A 20,210-nucleotide genomic window follows, 5' to 3' on the forward strand; every position below is an offset into this window, starting at 1 on the left:
TCCAGACCAGCCCTGGGCAAGGTTCTCTCCTTGCATGCTCCAAGGCTTGAGTGAATCTGCACCAAAGACTCAGATCCAGTGTCTCTTTCTATGACTATGCTACAACTTGCACATCCAAGAATTCATCCCCAGGGCACTTGGGTGGCTCAGTCAGTTAAGCGTTCGACTTCAGCTCACGTCATGATCTCATGGTCAGTGAGTTCAAGCCCCACATCAGACTCTGTGCTAACAGCTCAGAGTCTGGAGCCTGCTTCGGATTCTGTGTCTCCCTCTCTTTCTGCTCCTCCTCCACTCATGCTCTATCAAATATGAATAAATGTTTAAAAAATTTCTTTTAAATTCATCCCCTTCTCTGGCATAAAAACCTGACACCTGTCCTGGAGATGGGGGAGGGAGGCAGGGGGAGGGGAGGGGATATGTGCCCAATGGATATTAGAGTGTCCGGTTAACTGGATAGAAAAGGCAATAAGTTAAAAATCCTTCCTCAAAGACTTCATCCCTTTACAGGATCAAAAGGTTTGACTGTGGAGAGCTGATCTTATAAACATTTGATGGTCACTCTGTGAACTCACGATAAGCCCTTTTCCTCTTTGTTTGTGTGCCCCTGGATGGGCTGAGTGAGTGGAAGCCCCAAGAGGGGGACCAGAGAGACTCAACCTCAAGAACGTAAAGGGAAGAAACAATCTTTTTCTCTTGACTTTCTCTCTCCCTTTCTCCTTCCCCTCCCGGTCCCCTCTCTCTTTCTCTCTTTCTTTTTTTACAGACAAGGGGCACTGGTGGAGAGAATACCACTAAAGCACTTGCTCATTCTTGTGCTTAGGAAGTGGTGAGGAACTGTGAGTTTGATATTATTAGTTGGAGGGTAAGGCTGTCTTGCTCCCTGAGGCCTGCCATTTATTGCTTGCCTGTGTGTTTCAAGAGTTAAATTTTTGGTCCTGTTTTCATTTCCTATATCTGGGCCAGATTTAAAAACCTGGAGACTTAGGGTGGCTCATATTTTCCCCTGTTCCCTCACCTTTTCCCTTGTGCCCTCTTTCCCTGATCAGGACAACAATGATTGCTTCACTGGGAGCCTGGATCAGATATGAATGAAAGAAAGGAGTCTTCCCTTGGAAAGCAGAGAACAAAAGGAAATGAATGCTTCCATTTCTGTTTCCTTCAGACATATTAAACAGACTATCTTTGGAATCTAAGAGATATATTGTTAATATCAAAGGAGACATAATTGCAGAATAATATATATCATGTGTAGTTCCATTTATGCATATTTATATAGAGTCCTTGTTCTTAAACGTGTATATAAACACATAACAAAAGGATAGAAAGGTCCACACAAAACTGTGAACAGTGGTTACCTCTGGGAGCACATTTGGGGTGAGGATTGGTGAAAGAAAGTGCTCACATTTTACTCTATATGATGTAATATTTAATATTTTTAAATGAGATTGTCTTTTTTAGCTTTTGCTTACATTAAGTAATACATAAATTCAATCACCAGTAGTGAATTCTTTAAGAAAGCAATTTAGGTCTTTCTTTCCCTTATGTTCTATAAGGAAGAACCAAATCACTTTTTTTAAGTTAAAAAAAATAGAGATTTCTTCACTTGAAATACATTCTCTATCATGTTGGGGTGTCATTGTGCTTCCTGATGATGATTTAAAATAGATAGTAATGAATCATCTCCCACAGCAAGTTTGACTCAGTCAAGTAAAAATGATTCAAAGGAGATCAAAATTAGGAATTAATCTCATTCTCTATTACAATTATGCTTCTCCTATTGGGTTTTATTGCTTGTGCTCTGGAAGATGGAACATGAAGTGGAAAATAAGGGGGCAGTGGGTGTCGGCTTCTCTACCTTAACCAGGACTCACGTCAGACTCGAACCCTGTCCCTTCCTGCTCTAGCTGAGGTCTTTTGCGAAACTTCTCCACCCACCTAGCCCCCTTCCCAGAGCACCTATGTCACTGGACCACTGTCTGCTTATCTCAGAAGCTCATACTGTTGCCCTTTATGTCTTACTAGACAGGAACAACCTCCTTGAGGACAGAAGGCAAACCTTCTTCATCTCTATGCTGTCAGCGCCTGCATGGAATGACTGACACAAAGTAGGTGCTCAATAAATGTACCACGTGAATATTTGAATGAATGAACACATGGTTGGCCGAATCAAACAACATGTCTGTTTCGTGTATTCAACTGCATTGGAAGGTACTTGAGGACAGGGACCTGTCCTTGCGTCTTCTACATTTTCTATAGTGTGCTAAGAAAGGTAAGCATTCGATAAAAATTTGTGGGTCAACTTCTATTTTAAAGGATGATAAAAAAAATATTCACAGAGATTTATGTCTTGATTTTTTTTTTTGCCAATCTGCTTACAAGCAAAAGAAAAAAAGGTGTACTCTTTCCCCCACTGTAGATAATGCAAATGAGGTTTAGAAAAGTGGGAATTTTTTACAAAGAGAACAGAAATTCACCTCCTGACTTTTCCAGGCTACTGCCTCAGAACTTTTCTGTTTCCCTCAAGAGCCCCGTGTTTTGTTTCTCTGTACTTTCTCCCTCCTCTTCAGGGAGCGTGCCAAAGCTCAGTAGAGAGCCCATTGCTGAGTGATCTCTGAATTTCACGTAGTTAAAGGAGGAAGTGGCACTTCATAATTATATAGTAATGGCATAATTATCTGAAGGTGCCTTATAATTACATCTCTCCTCCCCAAGCTCCTTGAGCTGCTTCAACTGGGATCCATGGTTCCTGTCCCCTTCCTGTCCTGTGTCAATGCAATGCCACTGGGCCAATATTAAGCATTTACCAGGGATGGTTGTATCTTAATAAAGGAGGAAGCCTCCAAACACTCACAAAAACTCAGAACTCACAGGCTAACACTACTCCTATGTGGAAAACTTTACTCCAAATCGTCCTGCACATAGAGCCAGATAAATGAGATGCGAGGTTGAGAGATCATGGTGAAGTCATTAAATCTAGATCCTTCTTCAATATTGTCTCAGAAGGACTCTGTGACCTCAGTACACCTTTTTGAAGATCCCCTCTCCCCACCTTACTGCTGTATGCATTTCTTCCTTATTTTGTAATTTCCGATCCCATGACAACCAGATTGCCTATTGGGTTAGCTTTGAAAGAAAAAAAAATCACACCACCCTTCACCAAAGAAAAATATCTGCATTTTTCCTTCTTCTTAAGGTGGAATATGGCTCCAAACTGTCAACCTCGGAGCAAGCAACACATCCAACTATAAGGGCAGAGAGTGAAAACAATCAGCCCAGGTAGGGATAGCAAGGGAACTTTCAGTCAATAGATTACATCACTGCTTTGAAAAATGACTGTCTGAATGAACACCCCGTCTCAAGAAAGGAAGGGCCAAGGGAGTCATTAATGAAAGCAAGAAACTCAGTTTTACATCTCATTCAAAAGATGGATTCACTGTACTCCTCTCGATCCAGGTGGGTAAGTTAGTTTAGTGTGGAATTTGTCTGCCCTCACTGAAAACTCCGGTTAGGCAATGAATTATTCCAAGTAAATTAAGTGTATCGATCCCCTCCCCTTTCTGACACTTTGCAGATATTGCTATCAAATCATGCTCCATGCAAGTGTCAGTTTTTGCCACAGACATCTGAAGAGGGGAACAAAGATTCTCTGGAGTTTCTCAGAGCCTAATAAGTACTCGTGGGGTATAACAAACCTGGAGGGGCCCAGACAGTGAGTACCCCTGTGATATGACTGGCAGGTTAATGAAGAAGAGTAGCAAGATGATAAGAACAAGGTCATGGGTGTGCCTTTGTACTTTTTCAAGGAATATCAGGTCCTGGTCACTGGTGGTATCTTAACTCTGGCCTATTTTCATGCAAATGCAAGTGAACCATCGAGAAGGTCAGGCAAAAGAGTATGGAGAAAAATTGGGACTCTATCACAATACTGGGAAAACAATCAGACCCTCTACCCTATGAGTAAGACATAGCCTGAAACTTTTATAAACTGTAAGGAGTCAGCCTCTTTCAAGGTGAAGGCATGCATCATTTCATTTGGATCCTCAAATGGGGCTTTCTTCTTTGATGTTAATTTTTCTTCGCCATCATAATGACCAGGTTCATCCTTTTCTGAATAATAAATTCTTAATTCAAAAAAGAAAAAAAAAGACATTTCTCTGTCTTATCTAGTTGAGCTGTCTTTTTGGGCCAAAAACTACCATACAAAGGCTGTGGAATGTATTTTAAGGATGAATTGCCTCCAGATGAAGGGTCTGGCTCAGATATCTAACAAATGTATACTATAAAGTATTATTTTCATCCACATTAAAGTCCCTTATCACATACTGAAATACTTATGGATGAAAGGACGCGATGTCTGAATTTGCTTCAAAATAAGCCAGTGAGATGGGAGGAAGCAGGGAGGACAGATGAAACAGAATTGGCCATGGCTTGATCATCGTTGAGGCTGGGTGACGGACCTTGGGAGTTCTAATAATAGTGGTTCTCAAACATTAGCAGGCATCAGAATTATCAGAGGGCTTGTCAAAGCACAGGTAGCTGGGCCCCACCCCAGGCATTCTGATTCTGGAGGTCTGGGGTGGGACCTAAAGACTTGCATTTCTAACAAGTTCTCAGGGGATGCTGTTGCTTCTGGCCCAGGAACCTGACACTGAGAACCACTGTACTATACTATCCTCTCTGTTTCTATATAATTAAAAAAACCAAGGGGGACTGAACTTGGCTGGCACAACAAAGCAAGGTGGAGAAGGAGTTTATACCTCTGCCTGCTCACACTCTCAGACAGCAGAGAAAAAGAAATCAGACACACACACACACACACACACACACACACATGCACACACACACAGAAAAGAGACACAGGTAACAGGAAGAAAAGAAACAACCCTGAACAACCAACTCAATTCAAACTGGATGGCGTTTGGAGAAAGTAATGTTGGCTTTCATCACTTTTCCTCACTTTTTCCTCAGTTATCCATATAATTGTTACAGAGCGTGACAGCTACTCCACTGGTTTGGGACTGTGCTGTTAAACAATCTGAATAACCAGGATTTCCAATTGTTCTTTTAATACAAGCGCTAGAGTTGGGGGTGGGGTGGTGCCTGGGTGGCTCAGCTGGTTAAGTGTCCAACTCTTGATTTCGGCTCAGGTGATGACGGTTGTAAGATGGAGCCCCGTGTCAGGCTCCAGCTTGGGATTCTCTCTCCCTCCCTCTCTGCCCCTACACTGCTCACTCAATCTTTCTCTCTCTCAAAATAAATAAATAAACTTAAAAAAAAAAGAGCTAGAGTTGGGCTGTGTCTTATGTAGAATGTTGGTACCACTTCCCCTATTTGCCTGACACTTGGGTTAAAAATGTGTACTCAGAAATCTTCCTTTCCAGGTTTTCAGATGTGCCTCATTCCAGATGATGGATATGGAACTTCCTGGATCTCCTTGTGTCTAAAAGCATCAGATGATGAAGAAAGAAAATCTCAAGCCTGAGATTGGAAGAGTCACAGCAAGGACACCAAGACTTTTTCTACCTAACTGTATTTTGTTTAGACACCATTTAGCAAACAATTACTATATGCCAGGCATCAAGCAATACACTCTGCAAAAATAAATTCCAAAAAGTGGTCCTTGACCTTGAAGATCTCACATATAGTATAGAAAGTAAACATGTAAATAAGTAATTATAACAATTCAAAGTCACGTAATAAAGCCTCATAAATGCTGTGGTAACTTGGAGGAATACGCTGTTCATTTTTTGACTGAGGGGAGGAAGAGGGGGGCAAAGTTCTCATGGGATGAAGGTCCAGCTGGTTCTCGAGCAATGGGCACCTGCTCATTAGGCAAAGGAACGAATGGAGGAGGGAAATCATGCTGGGAGAGGAAATAGTCTGAGAAAGGTATGGAAAAGGAAAAGTGGTTGCTGCCTCTAACCCATAAAGAGTAATTTGGCTTGGAGGGTGGGTTGTGAAGGAGGGGGCTGGCGCTGAGGCAGAAAAGGTATGTTTGCTTGACAAACCCTATGTATATAACGTCACGGAAAGTTTATATTCTATCATAGGGAACACCCACATTTTTAAGCAGGGGAAGATCTCACAGAACTGAATCTCAAGTGGACTCATATGGTACAACAGTGGGTGAGACTGGGCAATGAGTTGAGGAGGCTGTGAATTCAGGCAGAGATGATGAAAACTGGCTCTAGTGTTCCAGAGCTCAGAATATGGGGTAGGAGGTCTATTGCTAGCATTTTAATAGTAAAGGTGTGTGTGTGTGTGTGTGTGTGTGTGTGTGTGTGTTTAAAGGTTTAAATATACATGATCTTATACAACTTTACAAAGATGGATGTATAACCTTTATATCTATTGGTAGACAGATAGATTTTTTATACGGATGGAAGGAAGCAAAGAAAGGAGGGAGGCACAGATAAAGGGAGAAAACAAGGAAGGAAGAAAAATGTCATACACAATGAGCAAAAGTTAAGCTTCACCTAGAAAGGAAGCTGCAAGAGACTTCGAGGGAGATGCAGCTGTTCCTTTGGATGCTGTGAAGGTTTGCTAATTTATATAACATCAGTGTGTATGTGTGTGTTTGCGTTGGGAGGGGGTTATGAAAAAGAATAATGGAGGAAGAGAATAAACACAGCATAATTTCAAAGACTTTGAATATCACCAATGAGTCATAAACTGGAATTTCACTTTGTCTTCCCATATTTCCACAATTAGCCTATTCCTGTGCACAGAAAGCACATGGCATATTCCGAAATGATGCAAGGCTCCTTGCAAACCCTGAGGAAGGACGCTGGGCCTTGCCTTCGGTGTCATCCCCCGAGCATGGACAGAGGTCCTGGCCTATGCACTCAGCCAGCGCTGAGGCAAGGCATGGGGGACCTGTCACCTCCTTTCATAACATTCTCATATCTTTTCTTCCCTGTAAATTATCCTTGCTGGGCCTTTGCTGAGAGAGAGAATGCTGCTCCCATGTGAATTAAATACCCAGTACCCTCCATGCATGCGCGTGTCAAGGCCAACCAGGTCTATTGTTCTTCAACAGTGCTGCCAGAGAATTGTCTCCTTGTGCAGAATGATGCTGGAGAGATAAAAATATCTTTCATTTCTATAGTGCTATGCATCTTAAAGTGTGTTCCACATTTTGCAAACTATATATAGGCTCAATTCATTACCCATCCCCATAAAATACAGCCAGAGCAGTGGCAGGCACATGCCAGATGTTTGACAATGCTTTAATAACACAGTGAAGAAGAAGTTAAATTGGATTCTGAAAACAGGAAATGGGATGTGGGGCACTGGGTAAAACTTTACCATCCGTTCAACATTATGGGCTGAGTGCCTACCACCTACCAGGGCAAGAGCCGGTGCGCACTTGTGGAGCGAGGAGGCCCCACTTCTGAGCTCATGCAGCTGCCGAGATCATAAGGAAGGATCACAGGCAGACACATTTTCCAGTAAAGTATGATTCACCTTAAGATGGAGTGAAAATATGAGGTGCCGTGGTCCTTATTGGCTTTAAAGGGACTTTCTACAGCTAGCCACCCCGGTATTGGTATTCCGATGCTTTAATAAAAGATCTGCCTCCAATGAAATTATAGAATGCATACTGAAGAAAAGCTGTTCTGGATCTCAGGATCCAAGCTGTGTGGGGGGCACGGTTCTGGGGAAAATAAGCAGAGGAGGGAAGCCACAAGGTGAGCGGTCTGGGGAAAGACTAAGGTCACTCAGAGCAAGAGGAGCATGGAACTGTTTGGGGAACAACTGGAGAGCAGCGGGATCTATGCAGATTCTGGGGCTGCCCAACTTGTTTTCTCATCAGTCACCCGCCTTGACATTTGGAGCCCTGTGGAAGGGCCTTCAAATCTCTCCAGGCTGAGCGGTGCAATCTCTGGAGGACAGGTACCAGAGTTTCAGAACTGGGAGGGCCTTGGAGAGCCATTGTCTCAAACCAGTCATTGTCATAGATGAAGGAAGATGTGTCTCAATTCATTAAGGAGCTACAAAATCTGGGGTGTTTAGGCCAGAGCCCAGGTCAACAGACTCACCATGACCCCCTCACTCAGGCTTGGTCTTAGGTGAATCGGGGGGACAGACTCATCCTGCCCTTTGGAGAATGCTTCTGAAAGCAGGACACCTGGTCTTTGGGGCCTTTCTGCACTAGAGACTGACCACGGAAGCACAGCTTACCATCTTACAATTCACCTCCACAGACCTGATTAAGAAATTTGGCTCAGATACTGAAAAAGAAATCAGCCAGAAGATTGTGACTGTCCAGGCCAGACAGGCTGCTACCAAGGGAGGACCCCTGAAGACCACCTGGTCTCTGGAAGTATATGTGGCTTTGCGCCTTATCGACTTACCCAGGACAGAGAGTCAGATTACCCTAAACTCCCTGGAGGGGGCTGTTCAAGATGTGCTTCAATCCCTGAACAAGAAGGTAGTAGCCGGCACTGGCAGGATATATGAAAAACAAAAGGAAATGTGGTTTATAATGTATCTGTGCAACAAATATTGTGAAGAGGCATTAAGCAGGAAATTCTCCACTCATGATGATGGTCTGTCTCATAAAACAGCCTCTCCCTCTTCCTCCCTTTATCCGGGGTGGTGATACCTTGGGACACAAGAAGATGGGGAGAGGGAGCCCTGCCATCAGGCGCAGTGCAGGGCCTCCAGGAGGGCAGGACAGTGTAAACACGAAACCAAAGTTGGGGCTCTGGGCTACATCTCAGCTGGGAAGCTTCCTGTACGGCCTCAAGCAAGTGGGCCTAACAGACCCATCCAGAAAGATCTAGCCTGACAGACAACCTCCAGGGCAATTTCTATCTTATTAAAAAGCCAATGAGGTGTTTCATGTTTTTCCCCATGTATCCACCTGTATCTACTTCTCCCCAACTAGAGGACAAACTTTCCAAGCATAGGAATTAATGTATTCATTGCACACGTCTTTATTAAGTACCCAAACAGGCCCTTGCACAAACGGAGGGAAGAATAAATATTATAGACATCGCACTAACATTAAGGGAAAGGTCACTGGAAAGTAATGATGAGCCAGGATCCGACAGTCTGTGGGAAGGCTGCTCAGGGCACTGGGCAGCAGTATCACCACAGTGCTGCACCTGCACCCCTCCTGCCTCGTCTCTTTGTCCCAGACCTCAGGAAACTCTAGGGGCACGCTGGCTGCCAGGAGAGCAGGGCTTGGAAGCAGTCCTGCAGAGACTTGGCCCTTCTGAAGCTTCTTGGCCTGCGAGCCCCAGAATCTGGAGCCAGCCCTATTCTCCGTGGGCTCCGGCCTCAGCGAATCTAATGCACGCCAGAGTCGGGTGGTTCAAAGGACACAGGACTGGGCACTGAAGGCCCTGGAGAAAGGGGCTGGGGACCCATGAACTCGGCCTCCCGGGCTAAGGTCCAGGACCAGAAACGCTGGAGAGGATGCCACCTGCTGGTGAGGGACCTCGGCTTCCTGGCTTGCGCTATGGGCACATCGGAGACCTGAAGCAGGCATGTGCACAGAACAAGAATTCAGGGCAGTTTTCCAAGTGGTTGGTTTTGTGTTGTCTCTTCAGGGCTGTCACCTCCACGGGGCCGTGCCCAGGGCCCCACTGCCTCGCGTCCCCGGCTCCGGACGCGCAGGCTCCCACGGTGGGGCGGGGGGGGGGGGCAGTTTTCCTCTTTCCCTCCCCTCCGTTTCCCTCCCCTCCTTTTCCCTCCCCTCCCCTCCGTTTCCCTCCCCTCCTCTCGCCTCGCTGCGCCGCGCGCTCCGAGGTCTAAGAATCTCCACTCTTCTCCATCAGGTGGAGCCGTCCGCGCCGCCCGCCACCCGCCTCGCCCGCGAACTGCGCGCAGGCACCTTGCAGCGCCAGGAGGTTAACCGAGCCCCCGGAGGAGGTGAGGCCAAGGGCCGGCCGGGCGGAGATGGCCGGGCCGCCGTCGAGGCTGGCGCCAGAGCCCGGCCGGCTGTGGGTCCTGCAGGTACCGCTGTCGTTCTCGCTGCCCCACGTGGTGGCTGCCGAAGAGTGCCGCGGGTTTTCCGGCACTCAGGCTTGAAACGCCTCCCGGTCATTTTAGAATCAGGCAGCTCACCACTTAATCCAAGCTTTCCCCCCACCCCCTTTCTGCCGGAGACCGGAGACTGCGGGGAAGGGGGCGGAGGTGGGGGAAGGGAGCGGAGAAGGGAATGGATCCAGCTGGCCAGGGGGATCAGAGCCAGTTTGAGGGTCATGAGGTCAGCCTCAGGGACCAGTGGGAGAGCAAAACAAGAACCTTCCAACCTCGGATTCCTACCCTCCCTCTCCTGTCGAGGACTGAGTGTGTGTGTGTGTGTGTGTGTGTGTGTGTGTGTGTGTGTGTGGTGGGCCTGCTTTTCATGTATTGCACAGTTCACTAGCTTCCTGACCCTGGTTTTGTACTGTTTCCCTGGGGGCCGAATTAAGCAAATCTGGGCCCCAGGCCACTCAGGAATTAGCAGTCAAAGTGAAACAGCTGCTTAAAGGATAAATGTTGGTTAAAACACCCAATGTTGCTTTGAGAGGTACAGTCTACATTCTAATAATTCTAATATTATTAGTCTTATCCACTACAAGTCTCGCCTTAGGAATGGTGCCCACACTTTACACTGAAATCTCCCCCCACCAGGTAGATTCCATGGAAAGCTCCCATTGAAGTTAGGGCACTACAGGTGCCACATTCTCCCTCTTAATATGTTGTCTGGCACAGGTTGTTTAGAACGATCCTTGTGCATCTGTTTGATTTGCTGCTTCTGTTTCATTGCGTGGCCTGTCATCAGGTTGGCAGGCTAAGGCTGTGCTGACACTTTGCTTCTGTACCTTGTTTGCTGATGGGGTGCCTCTTTGGGGACCTTTTAGTTTCCCTTGCTCAGCATTTCTTCCATTTCTCCCCCCTCTCCCACGCTTGCTTACAAATTTCCCTTTGATATGTTTAATAGCCTCTAAGGGATGCAGTTAAATAAACTATTAAGTTAAGAATAGAAAAGTCAACAAGGCAGACACCTACTAATTTGTAGATCTTTGATGTCAACTACCAGATGTAAGCTCCTACCAGCACACACTTTTCTTGGGGCACTAACCCTCTTGTTCATCAATACCAAGGGATGCATTTTTAAAGCTAACATCCATATGGAAACTTGGAGACGGAATGTGGCTTGAAGTCAGCAAAATCCCCCAAGTATGTAATACTGACAGAAGGAAGGTTAAGCGTTTCCCAGAAGACCTCCCCAAGGTCTAGCGACCGAAGAAAATAATGGTTGGTTTTAAACGGAAAGGCACACATCAAAAGAGCATCTTTCATGTTTCACTTCTTACTCTTTTCCCCCCCGCCACACACACACCTTCTAGTAATGCTGCATATTAGACGTAGTTGTAACATTTCTTATAGTTTGTATCTTTGCTATATCCTCTGCTTCCACACTATACTGTGAGCTCCTGAAGGCATGCTCTGTGCCTGAGGTCTTATTTCTCCCAGTGCCTGTGTGTCCCAGCCATATCTAAATGTCCATCAAGGAAATAGGCCTAGATAAATTCACTTTGTTATCCTGGAAGAAACAGAGTTTGATTTGAGTGTGGGTTTCACGACAGGTAAAAAAGACCTGAAGGTTTTTGGGAGGCAGTTGCTTGTGACCTTGGCCTCTCCTTCGCAATAGGATTCACAGCACCTCTTGGAGAAAAGACTCTCTCCGGGTGATGGAGTGCTTATTAGAGGAGGGGCTGCAAATGCCAAGACAGGCTACCCCCCCTCCTTTTTAGGAAAGGCACAAACCAGGATGATGATAATAATAATAAATGGGCATGTGTCACATACCTGCTTGATTTCCCTCTCGTTCCTTCATTTTGTTTTGTAGGAGTAGTGCAAAGCCAACTAAGGTCTAAACGTTCGGGTTTTATTACCTATCTCCCCCTCCTAGGAAAGTCTCCCAAAAAATGCAAAACGTGTGTATCCCTTCCCCAACTCCGGAGACTCCGGCTGCACACATTGGCCAAGTCCTTCCTGGGGAAAGATGCACCCCCCCCCCCTCGCAGCTTCCCTTTCCCTTTCAGCGGGTTCCCAGCCCCCTGTGCAAAGGCAGAGCATGCATATTTTAATGCGTGTGCATGCATAGAGTCATCCTTAACTTTACTCCCGTGGAACAACATTATGTGGTGTGGACAAAAAGTCACAGTCTGCTCCCTGTTCAAGATGCCTTTTGGTCAATAATGGTGACAAAAGCTGAATTTCTCCCTACATAAGGGGGGAAAGAGAAAGAGAGAAAGAACGGAGCCTCTCCCCTCCGCCCTCCGCTTTGCATAGATCTCCTTTTTCCAAGTGTTTCCTCTTTAATTATGACCTGTTTCCCCTCCCTCTCTCCCCCGCCCCAGCTTCAGTGAAAGGAGCCCTTCTGTCACTCGTCACTGGCTCCCTCGCCCGCCCGCTCGCGAGCTCGCTGTGGGAGGAGCCCGCCGGAGGAAGCCGTGAGCCCGGGCTGCCGAGAGCCACAGAATGGATCTGCTCCGAGCGGGGACGGCGCTGAGGATCCCGGCTTCCCGCGGCGGCTAGGAGCCGGCCACTGGCCCCGGCGGGCTGCGGAGACCCGGAGGCCCGGGGGACCGCGCGCGGAGGCTCGGACGCCCGGACAGACCGATGGTTGGCGCGAACCCTGGAGGACCGCGGCGGAGGCTGAGCACGGCGAGCCGCCCGGGGCGAGAAACTAACTGCAAACCCAAGTTGCCCCGCCGGCTTCCCCTCGCTGCGCTGAGGAATGAAACCTTTCCAGCTCGATCTGCTCTTCGTGTGCTTCTTCCTGTTCAGTCAAGGTAGGACCCCCGCGAGCGCGGCCGGAGTTGCAAAGAAAGTCGGCTGGGTTGTCAGGGCGCGGGAGGCTGAGGGCAAGAATGTGGGCAGGCGTCGGAAACTCGAACCGATCCGTGCGTCCGAGAGGCGCTGGCCTTGCTCCTTTGCCTTTGCAAACGCAACAGAGTGGTACTGTTTATTTTCCTGTGGAAGGCAGGGGGGTGTGGGAGGGGTGACTTTCTCCTCTCACTTGTCAACATCCAGCTCAAACTCTCCGATGCAAATGAGTTCTTTATGCTCCGGGTATGTTAATTAGGCAGTGGCTGTGTGGCTCTGCCGCTCTGAACTTCGGGCACCTCGTCTCCTGCAAACGCAGGTTGGAGAAGGAGAGGGTAGGGAAGGAGGGCTTTGTTTCGGTGGTATTTCAGTTCCAATAAGGTCTGACTTGCCTGAGTGTATTCCAAAGCCAGTGTGTGCGGCTGCAGATTACCGAATGCACCGTGGGGGTAATTTGCAACGGTTGGGAGAAGCTTGTGAAGAGTTTTCACTGAATCTCATCGGGTCCTCTGAATGAGGCTGAATTCTGAATCCTACACAGCCCCTGGATTCTGGGTCTAAAATGCAGTTTCGCCCCTGGTGCTGATTGTTTCCTTTCTGCCGCCTAGCAGGGGCAGAGAAACTGGTGGACTTTTCTGCAAAGAAGTTTGCCACCTCTGGGCTGGCTCCCTGCCTCTGGGAGCCTTGGGGCCAGGCCGTAGTGGCCGTGGGGGGCGGGGGCGGTCTGGGGAGGGATTGCCAGTGCCTGCTTAGCCAAAGGCGTCAAAAGTCACCTGTGGAATTGAGTGTGAAGGAGATAAGTAAATCGGCTCTTTCCCACTTTTATGGAATGCCATGCTGCCTCTGCCATCTGAGTCAACATTTGTGCCAGCCAGCACGGCTCTGAGAGGGACAGGGCTCTCTCAGAAAAATCCACAGCAGGGCATGTCCATCTGTTGATTAAATGAAGGGTAAAAGTTTTCAAGGAAGCACGCACCGCCATGGGTGGCTGGCTTTGCAAGCAAACAGCAGGTCTTCTTTTCTCTCCTGTCAGGGAGAAGCCAAATGTAAGCAAAAACCCACGCCTCCTTCCTCTGCTTCTTGCACTGATATGTGTGGTCACTGCAGAGTCCCCCCCCCCCTTAGCAAACTTTGCTTAGACCGGTCACATTACACCGGAGGGGCCTCTCTGCCCAACAGTATGTATACACCCACCCCTGTGTGTAATGGCCATGTGTACACACACACACAGCCACACATGCTCTTGTATTCATATGGCTGTGTGCGTCTCACCAGGGCTCCCTACAACAGCAGGAAGATAAATTGCCTATCCCTCGAGTTTTCAGGCTGAATGAATAAGAACTATCTCAGAACACGGGTACAGAAACAGTTTGGGTTCTATTACCATTTTATGAGATTACCCTCTTTCTTGGATGCCTGTGTGCTTGCTTATGGGTGCATGCGCACACACGCACTTCTGTTCTTCTTTACCTCTTACCAATTTACTCAGGAAGTTGCATGTAGAATCCCTACAAGGAGGAGCCCACCGCACCCCTGCACATAGGTTCATGGGAGCAGGGCACATTTTAATCAGTCCGTGTGTGGTTAGAAAGTTTGAGCTCTGATGCCCCTCTAGATTGGTATAAGAAGCCTTTGGCATCTAAGTGCCTCTTTGGCTGTCTGAAGCATCACAGTGCTTGCATCTTCCACCTTTCTTATCCCTTTCTCAGCACTGAGCTATTTCTTTGCTGTCTCATATGATTCTTTAAATATTTACCTATGGAGGTTAAATGCTCCATTTCATCTACCCTTAGCCCCGAGAACACTAGGAAGAAACCACAGCATCGTGCAACGCCTAGTTTCTTGTTATTCCTGAGTATTCTGAGCTTGGCCAGCACTGTCCGCCCTACCAACTGGTATGTCATAGCCACAGGGCTCCAAAATGGGATGAAAGAAAGACAGTGAGACAGAGTGAACGCAGCCAGTCAGAATCCCTTCTATCCCTGGACACTATACGTTTCTTGAATAGACAGCCTCTAATGACAGGGATTAAGGGCCAAGAGCGACAATTTTGGTGGACTTTAGTGATACAATACCTTCTGACTTGATCGGTAGACCTGTGTTTTAATGGGGATACTGTTTTGAGTATCACGAATTCCCCATAGGATTCTTTTTGACCCCCTGCACATATCCTGTGCCCACTTCTATATTTGTCAAGTTATTAGCCAGAGCGGGTCCATTTCCAAGAGGTCACGAGGGGACTAGCCAGCAGGCTATAGGTGATATCCGCGGACATCCCCCTGACTGAAGCTGCCCCCTGCCTGGCGTTCCCCGCCTGAGTCACCCGTCGGACCCACCCCTCCTCGTGGGCTACTTTCGAAGCCAATGTGTAGAGACTCAGGGATGCCCCTCCACTCAGAGAAAACAAATGTCCAGGGCTCTTTTTAGGCCTTTATCTGGCACTCCGGTGACACATCCATCTGCTTCCCAGCACCTCTCACACTGGGAACCTATGTGTCATGTTAGAGTTTTGGGAAACACAATTCTCGGGCTTCCTGCTCCCGTTGTCTTTGTTTCCACAGTGAGGGAGTGCACCCAGCCATGCTCGGAAGACTTTAATGCCAAAACATTGAAGTAAAAACTCTTAAAGTCCCTCTCTTGTAATTCGTCCATTACTGGTTCACCTTTACTTTTCTTCATAACCCTTTAGAGGGTGAAATTCAAGTATAATTAATGTCAGTGATTCGTTGCATCCCGTCTTCCTTTAAAGTTTTGGCTTTTCGTGTGGATGGAGATTAAATATTCATTTCTCCTTCCTAAGGTGGCACTAAAAGGCCAAATGGCATCCCTCCATTTCCACCCTGGCCAACGTCCCTGGGCCTGGCCGCCCCCATCCCCCACAGAGAAATGGAGGGGTGCCAGTCTGTGCCGCGGGTAGGTTTCTCTCTTGCTGAGGATGCCTCTTCCATCAGCTGTCAGGACTGCATGCTTTGTACAGAGAGGGATAATGTCACAGCACAATTTGCCTCCCGCGGAGAAGAGGCATGTTCTGCCCCTGGGTGAAAAGGAATCGATTCTCTTGTCATCCATAAAGTTAGAACTTGCTGTATTTTTGTTCCCTTTATCATTTCAGTTGGCCCACAACTATTTCCCTCCATGCCCTCCTTCATCTTCAAGAGCCCTCCCACCCGGCCTGCACATCCACGTCTTAAGTAGATGTGGAGGGCTAGTGTCCTAGCAGGCATGAAGACCCCTGTTTCCCAGAGATCTCAATGGTGAGACAGTGACAGTGTGGGGGGAATGTACAGGGATGCAAGGGTGATGCCTCGAACTCAGATGCTCTTTGGAAACTTGCTCACCTCCCTGCTCCCTGACCTTTTTGTCTAGCACTCCCACAGAGGCTGGTCCCACCTAATTACTTTGTGGGTCTGAAGGTTCCAGCTCTGGAGAACCCAGAACTCTTATTGGATTGACATGTGTGCCAGGCTGCTCTGAACGTGTTGGGGTGTAAGTGAAACTCGTCTTTACTGGTCCATGGCCTCCCTGAGTTGAAGATTAATCTGGGGTGTCACCTCCCCCCTTGAGAAGACTCTAAGTGGCTTGCTCTCCTGACTTGCTGGCAGGAATCACCAAAAGGGCTGTCACATGGCCGCCGGAGGAGCAGACATTCATGGTGACATGACTCTCCAAGGGATTAGAAGAGCCTGAAGCAGATGCAGGGCAAATAGCTTAGGAGTGGAGAGAGCTGGCCAGGGTGAGGGAGGCCACAGGGGATGATAGGAAGCATGGAAAGGAAGGAGGCCTCAACTTGCAAGAGACTCCTTTGGGAAGAGGGAGGGCCACCAGGAGATAGCCTGAGCATGTCAGAGGCAGCCAAAAGAATGGAGGAATCATAGGGCCTACAGGCTGAGAAGGCATTAGAACAAGAAATCGGGAGTGAACAGCAATTTAGCAAACACTTCCCCTTGCCCGGAACTGCGATATAACAAAAGATGAGGCAAGTAGCAAGTGCGATGCTCCCCCACTGGCACCCCAAGTGAGATGACATCTTGTCTAGAGGAGGAAGAATAGCTTCTTTTGTCCTAGAAGGTCAGTGCACAACTGCCAAGGGCGTGGGACCACTTCTTTAACAGATCTTCTGAGTGAGGGCAGCTGGGACACATCTCTGGGGCATGGGAGTGGTATCCGTGTCTGCTACCCAGCAGGGAGCTCTCTGTTGCCAGCCAGACCTATTGAGGAAGGAAGAGAAACTCCCCAGGGGAACAGGGGTGCGGGGTGGGGTCAGAGCCTTCACCCTGCACTTACAGGACACGGAGGGGGGCCTCCCTCTTGGGTTACAAAGAAGGATCTCCCTTGGAACATGGTAGCAGTGAGCTAGGCATGGCACTGAGGAGCCGCTCTCCCTGGTGTGCCTGTGTTGGTAGGAGCCAGGGCCAGCAGGAGACGGGGTGGAGCAGGGGATTAGGCCTGAAGATGCAATTTTTCTTTTTTGTTCAGCCCAGTGGGGGTGACTTAGGCGGCATTATATTGCAGACCCAAAAAAGCACATGAATAATCCAGAGTGAATTCAAGAGATTTCAATAGCAAAATAATAACAATACTAATGATACCTTTGATTTGCAGAGTACTTTTCTTCCAAGGAGATAAAAAGATAAACTGTTTTGGAAACATGAACAAGGAAAAGAAAATTGCCTGCACACAGGAGTGGGCCCTGGGCGGCGGTGGGGGGAGGCAGTCGGGGGCAGACAACAGTATTCACATTAGGGTCTCTTGTAACCAGGGGTGGGGAGGGAGTTACATGGGCACGGGCATCATTTCTCCACCACAGTCCTTATCTTTCTAAAACCCTGAAATAATGTAAACTGGTGCAGCTTTTCTGGAAAGCAGTGTGGAGGCTCCTCAAAAACCTATCAGTAGAACTCCCCTATGACCCAGCAATAGCACTGCTAGGGATTTACCCAAAGGATACAGAAGTGCTGATGCATAGGGGCACATGTACCTCAGTGTTCATAGCAGCACTTTCAACAATAGCCAAATCATGGAAAGAGCCTAAATGTCCATCCCCTGATGAATGGATCAAGAAGATATGTATATGTATACAACGGAGTACTATATGGCAATGAGAAAGTGAAATTATGGCCATTTGTAGCAAAGTGGATGGACCTCGAGGGTGTCATGCTAAGCAAAATAAGTCAGGCGGAGAAGGACAGATACCATATGTTTGCACTCATAGGTCTAACAGGAGAAACCTAACAGAGGACCATAGGGAGAGGAAGGGAGAAAGAGAGCTGGGGAGAGTGAGGGACACAAATCATGAAAGACTATTGAAAACTGAAAAGAAACCATGGACTGAAGGGGGAGGGGGAAGGAGGGAAGGCGGTGATGGTCATGGTTGGGGGCACTTGTAGGGAGAAGCACGGGGTGTTATATGGAAACCAATTTGAAAATAAACTATTAAAAAATAAATAAAATAAATAAATAAAAGCCTGAAATAACTTTTAGGCAAAATACCAGTGCAGGCATTTTTAATTAGGAGTCACCCTAGAAAGAGTAAGGCCCTGTACCGCACCTGTGCCTGGGAGCAGGGACGCTCTAATTCAGCAGTGAGAGGGTCCTACAGATCATGAGCAGGCTGGACTCTTCCCACCACCACAATCCTGATCTCATGTGGCCCTCGTGGCACAGTGACTGGGGCTCCAGTCTTACCGCAGGTCAGTGGACACCCCAGTGTTCATGGAGCCCGGGCTGGTGGGAACTACAGCTCTAGGCGTTGACTGTTCCCTTGGGCTTCCTGTCTGCATCACTGCTGTCCACAAGGAGTGAGGCAGTGTCCTGTGCCTAAATGTACTAGCTTCACCCTGTTTTCCAAACAGAGAGGGTTTTCCTCTCCAGAGAGGGGAGTGCTCCAGACTCCACTCTGCATCGAAGCACAGTGCGGTCCCTGATGTCCCTGCCTATCACTGCCTTTTCCCCGGGGGAAAAGTAGAAACTACAGTTAGGTGTGCACATCCAATAAGAATATAGATACCTAGGGGCACCTGGGTGGCTCAGTCAGTAAAGCGGCTGGCTTCGGCTCAGGTCATGATCTCACCGCTTGTGAGTTTGAGCCCCGGGTCAGGTTCTGTGCTGACAGCTCGAAGCCTGGATCCTCCCTCAGATTCTCTCTCTCTCCCTCTCTCCCTCTCCCTCTCTCTCTCAAAAGTAAATAAACATAAAAAAATATATAGATGCCTTACAGATCATTGGAGTACTTCTCCTGCATGCATGCAAAGAATGCCATGTCCTGCTCTCTGCCGGAGCTTGGGGATTAAGCACAGAAGGGCTTCTACGTTCCACTTGCTCTCAGAACCCACGCTGTTGCCATAGAGTAAGGATCTCCACCATATTTAGCATGAACATGAATTGACTTCTTGCTCCTGAGCCACTGAAGGAGCTAGAGATCAAACATTGTGCTTTTCCCCTTTTCCTCTTCTCCTGACTGTAAAAATGAGTACTCTGGCTATACATTTCTAGAAGTCAGTAAATGTCAATATTGGATAAGTGTTTCCTTTATATCACTGCAATTTAGCATAAGCTGCTTGGAAACAAATGTCTTCCGCAAGCATACAATGTTTCTGTGAGTACACAGTCAACACCACTACGAGGATTAAATAAATGTCAGCTTTCCTTGGGTACGCTCACAACAAGGCAAAGCCATGGAAATAGTGGCCAGCATGGGTGAATTACTCCCTGCAGAATTACTCTGTTGGGGCCCTGGCTGGGGCTTGGCGGAGAGAGTGCACACTCCTCCATCTCCTTCCTGGAGATAAAGACAAGCATATGGATGTAGATGCCTCCCACATGCCACAGGGAGGCTCCCCCATCCCTCCCCATAGTTCAGAAGCCTCTCCAAATTCCTCCCGTCTGTGACCTCACTCTACACACATACCACTTACTGCTAAGGTGTAGCCATGTCTAGAACTTAGAACACATTCACCATTTTCCGGAAATGGGAGATGAGCTCTCACTGTAATCTTCCACCTGGCCTTGGTTTCCTCCTAGGCAGAGTGAGATAGATTTTACCTGAGGCCATGTTTTGGAAAATTGAAACCAAAACTGCCACGACATGGGTCGTCAGTACTAAAAAGACACGTCAATATCAGGCTGGATTATCAAGATGGTCTTGATAAGTATACTTGGTCTGTGTTCTCCGGACAGTTTCTGCAAGTTTAGTGTCTTTCTAACCGATGCGTAGAAGACAGGAGTTTGAAATCTGATGCTGACTTGCAGCAGTGACAACCAAGCCTCGCATTCATCTTTCCATGCTTTATCCCCGGGGGCTCTGTGTAGCCTGGTGTCTGTCTCAGAGAGCCACATTCTCTCAGTCTTTCCTTTGTGATCAGAAAGCACCCTATGAC

The 20,210-nt window shown here is 47.7% G+C and overlaps 1 protein-coding gene across 5 annotated transcripts in view; it reads left to right on the forward strand.

The window, feature by feature from the left end:
• Positions 1–9,736: 9,736 nt before the first annotated feature.
• Positions 9,737–20,210, forward strand: part of KIRREL3 (kirre like nephrin family adhesion molecule 3) — a 548,409-nt gene continuing 537,935 nt past the window's right edge. For 2 of the 5 annotated variants that reach the window (XM_029956333.1, XM_029956335.1), the window contains exons 1-2: positions 9,737–9,882; positions 12,366–12,800. In XM_029956333.1, coding sequence (XP_029812193.1) covers positions 12,746–12,800 — 55 coding nt within the window. In that variant the 5' untranslated portion in view covers positions 9,737–9,882; positions 12,366–12,745. Of the gene's footprint in view, positions 9,883–9,945; positions 9,967–12,365; positions 12,801–20,210 lie in introns of those variants that run through there. The other 3 variants (XM_029956336.1, XM_029956337.1, XM_029956334.1) reach the window with 2 other exon arrangements.

This window comes from Suricata suricatta, chromosome 11 (genome assembly GCF_006229205.1).
Source record: "Suricata suricatta isolate VVHF042 chromosome 11, meerkat_22Aug2017_6uvM2_HiC, whole genome shotgun sequence".
NCBI classification, from domain to species: Eukaryota; Metazoa; Chordata; class Mammalia; order Carnivora; family Herpestidae; genus Suricata; species Suricata suricatta.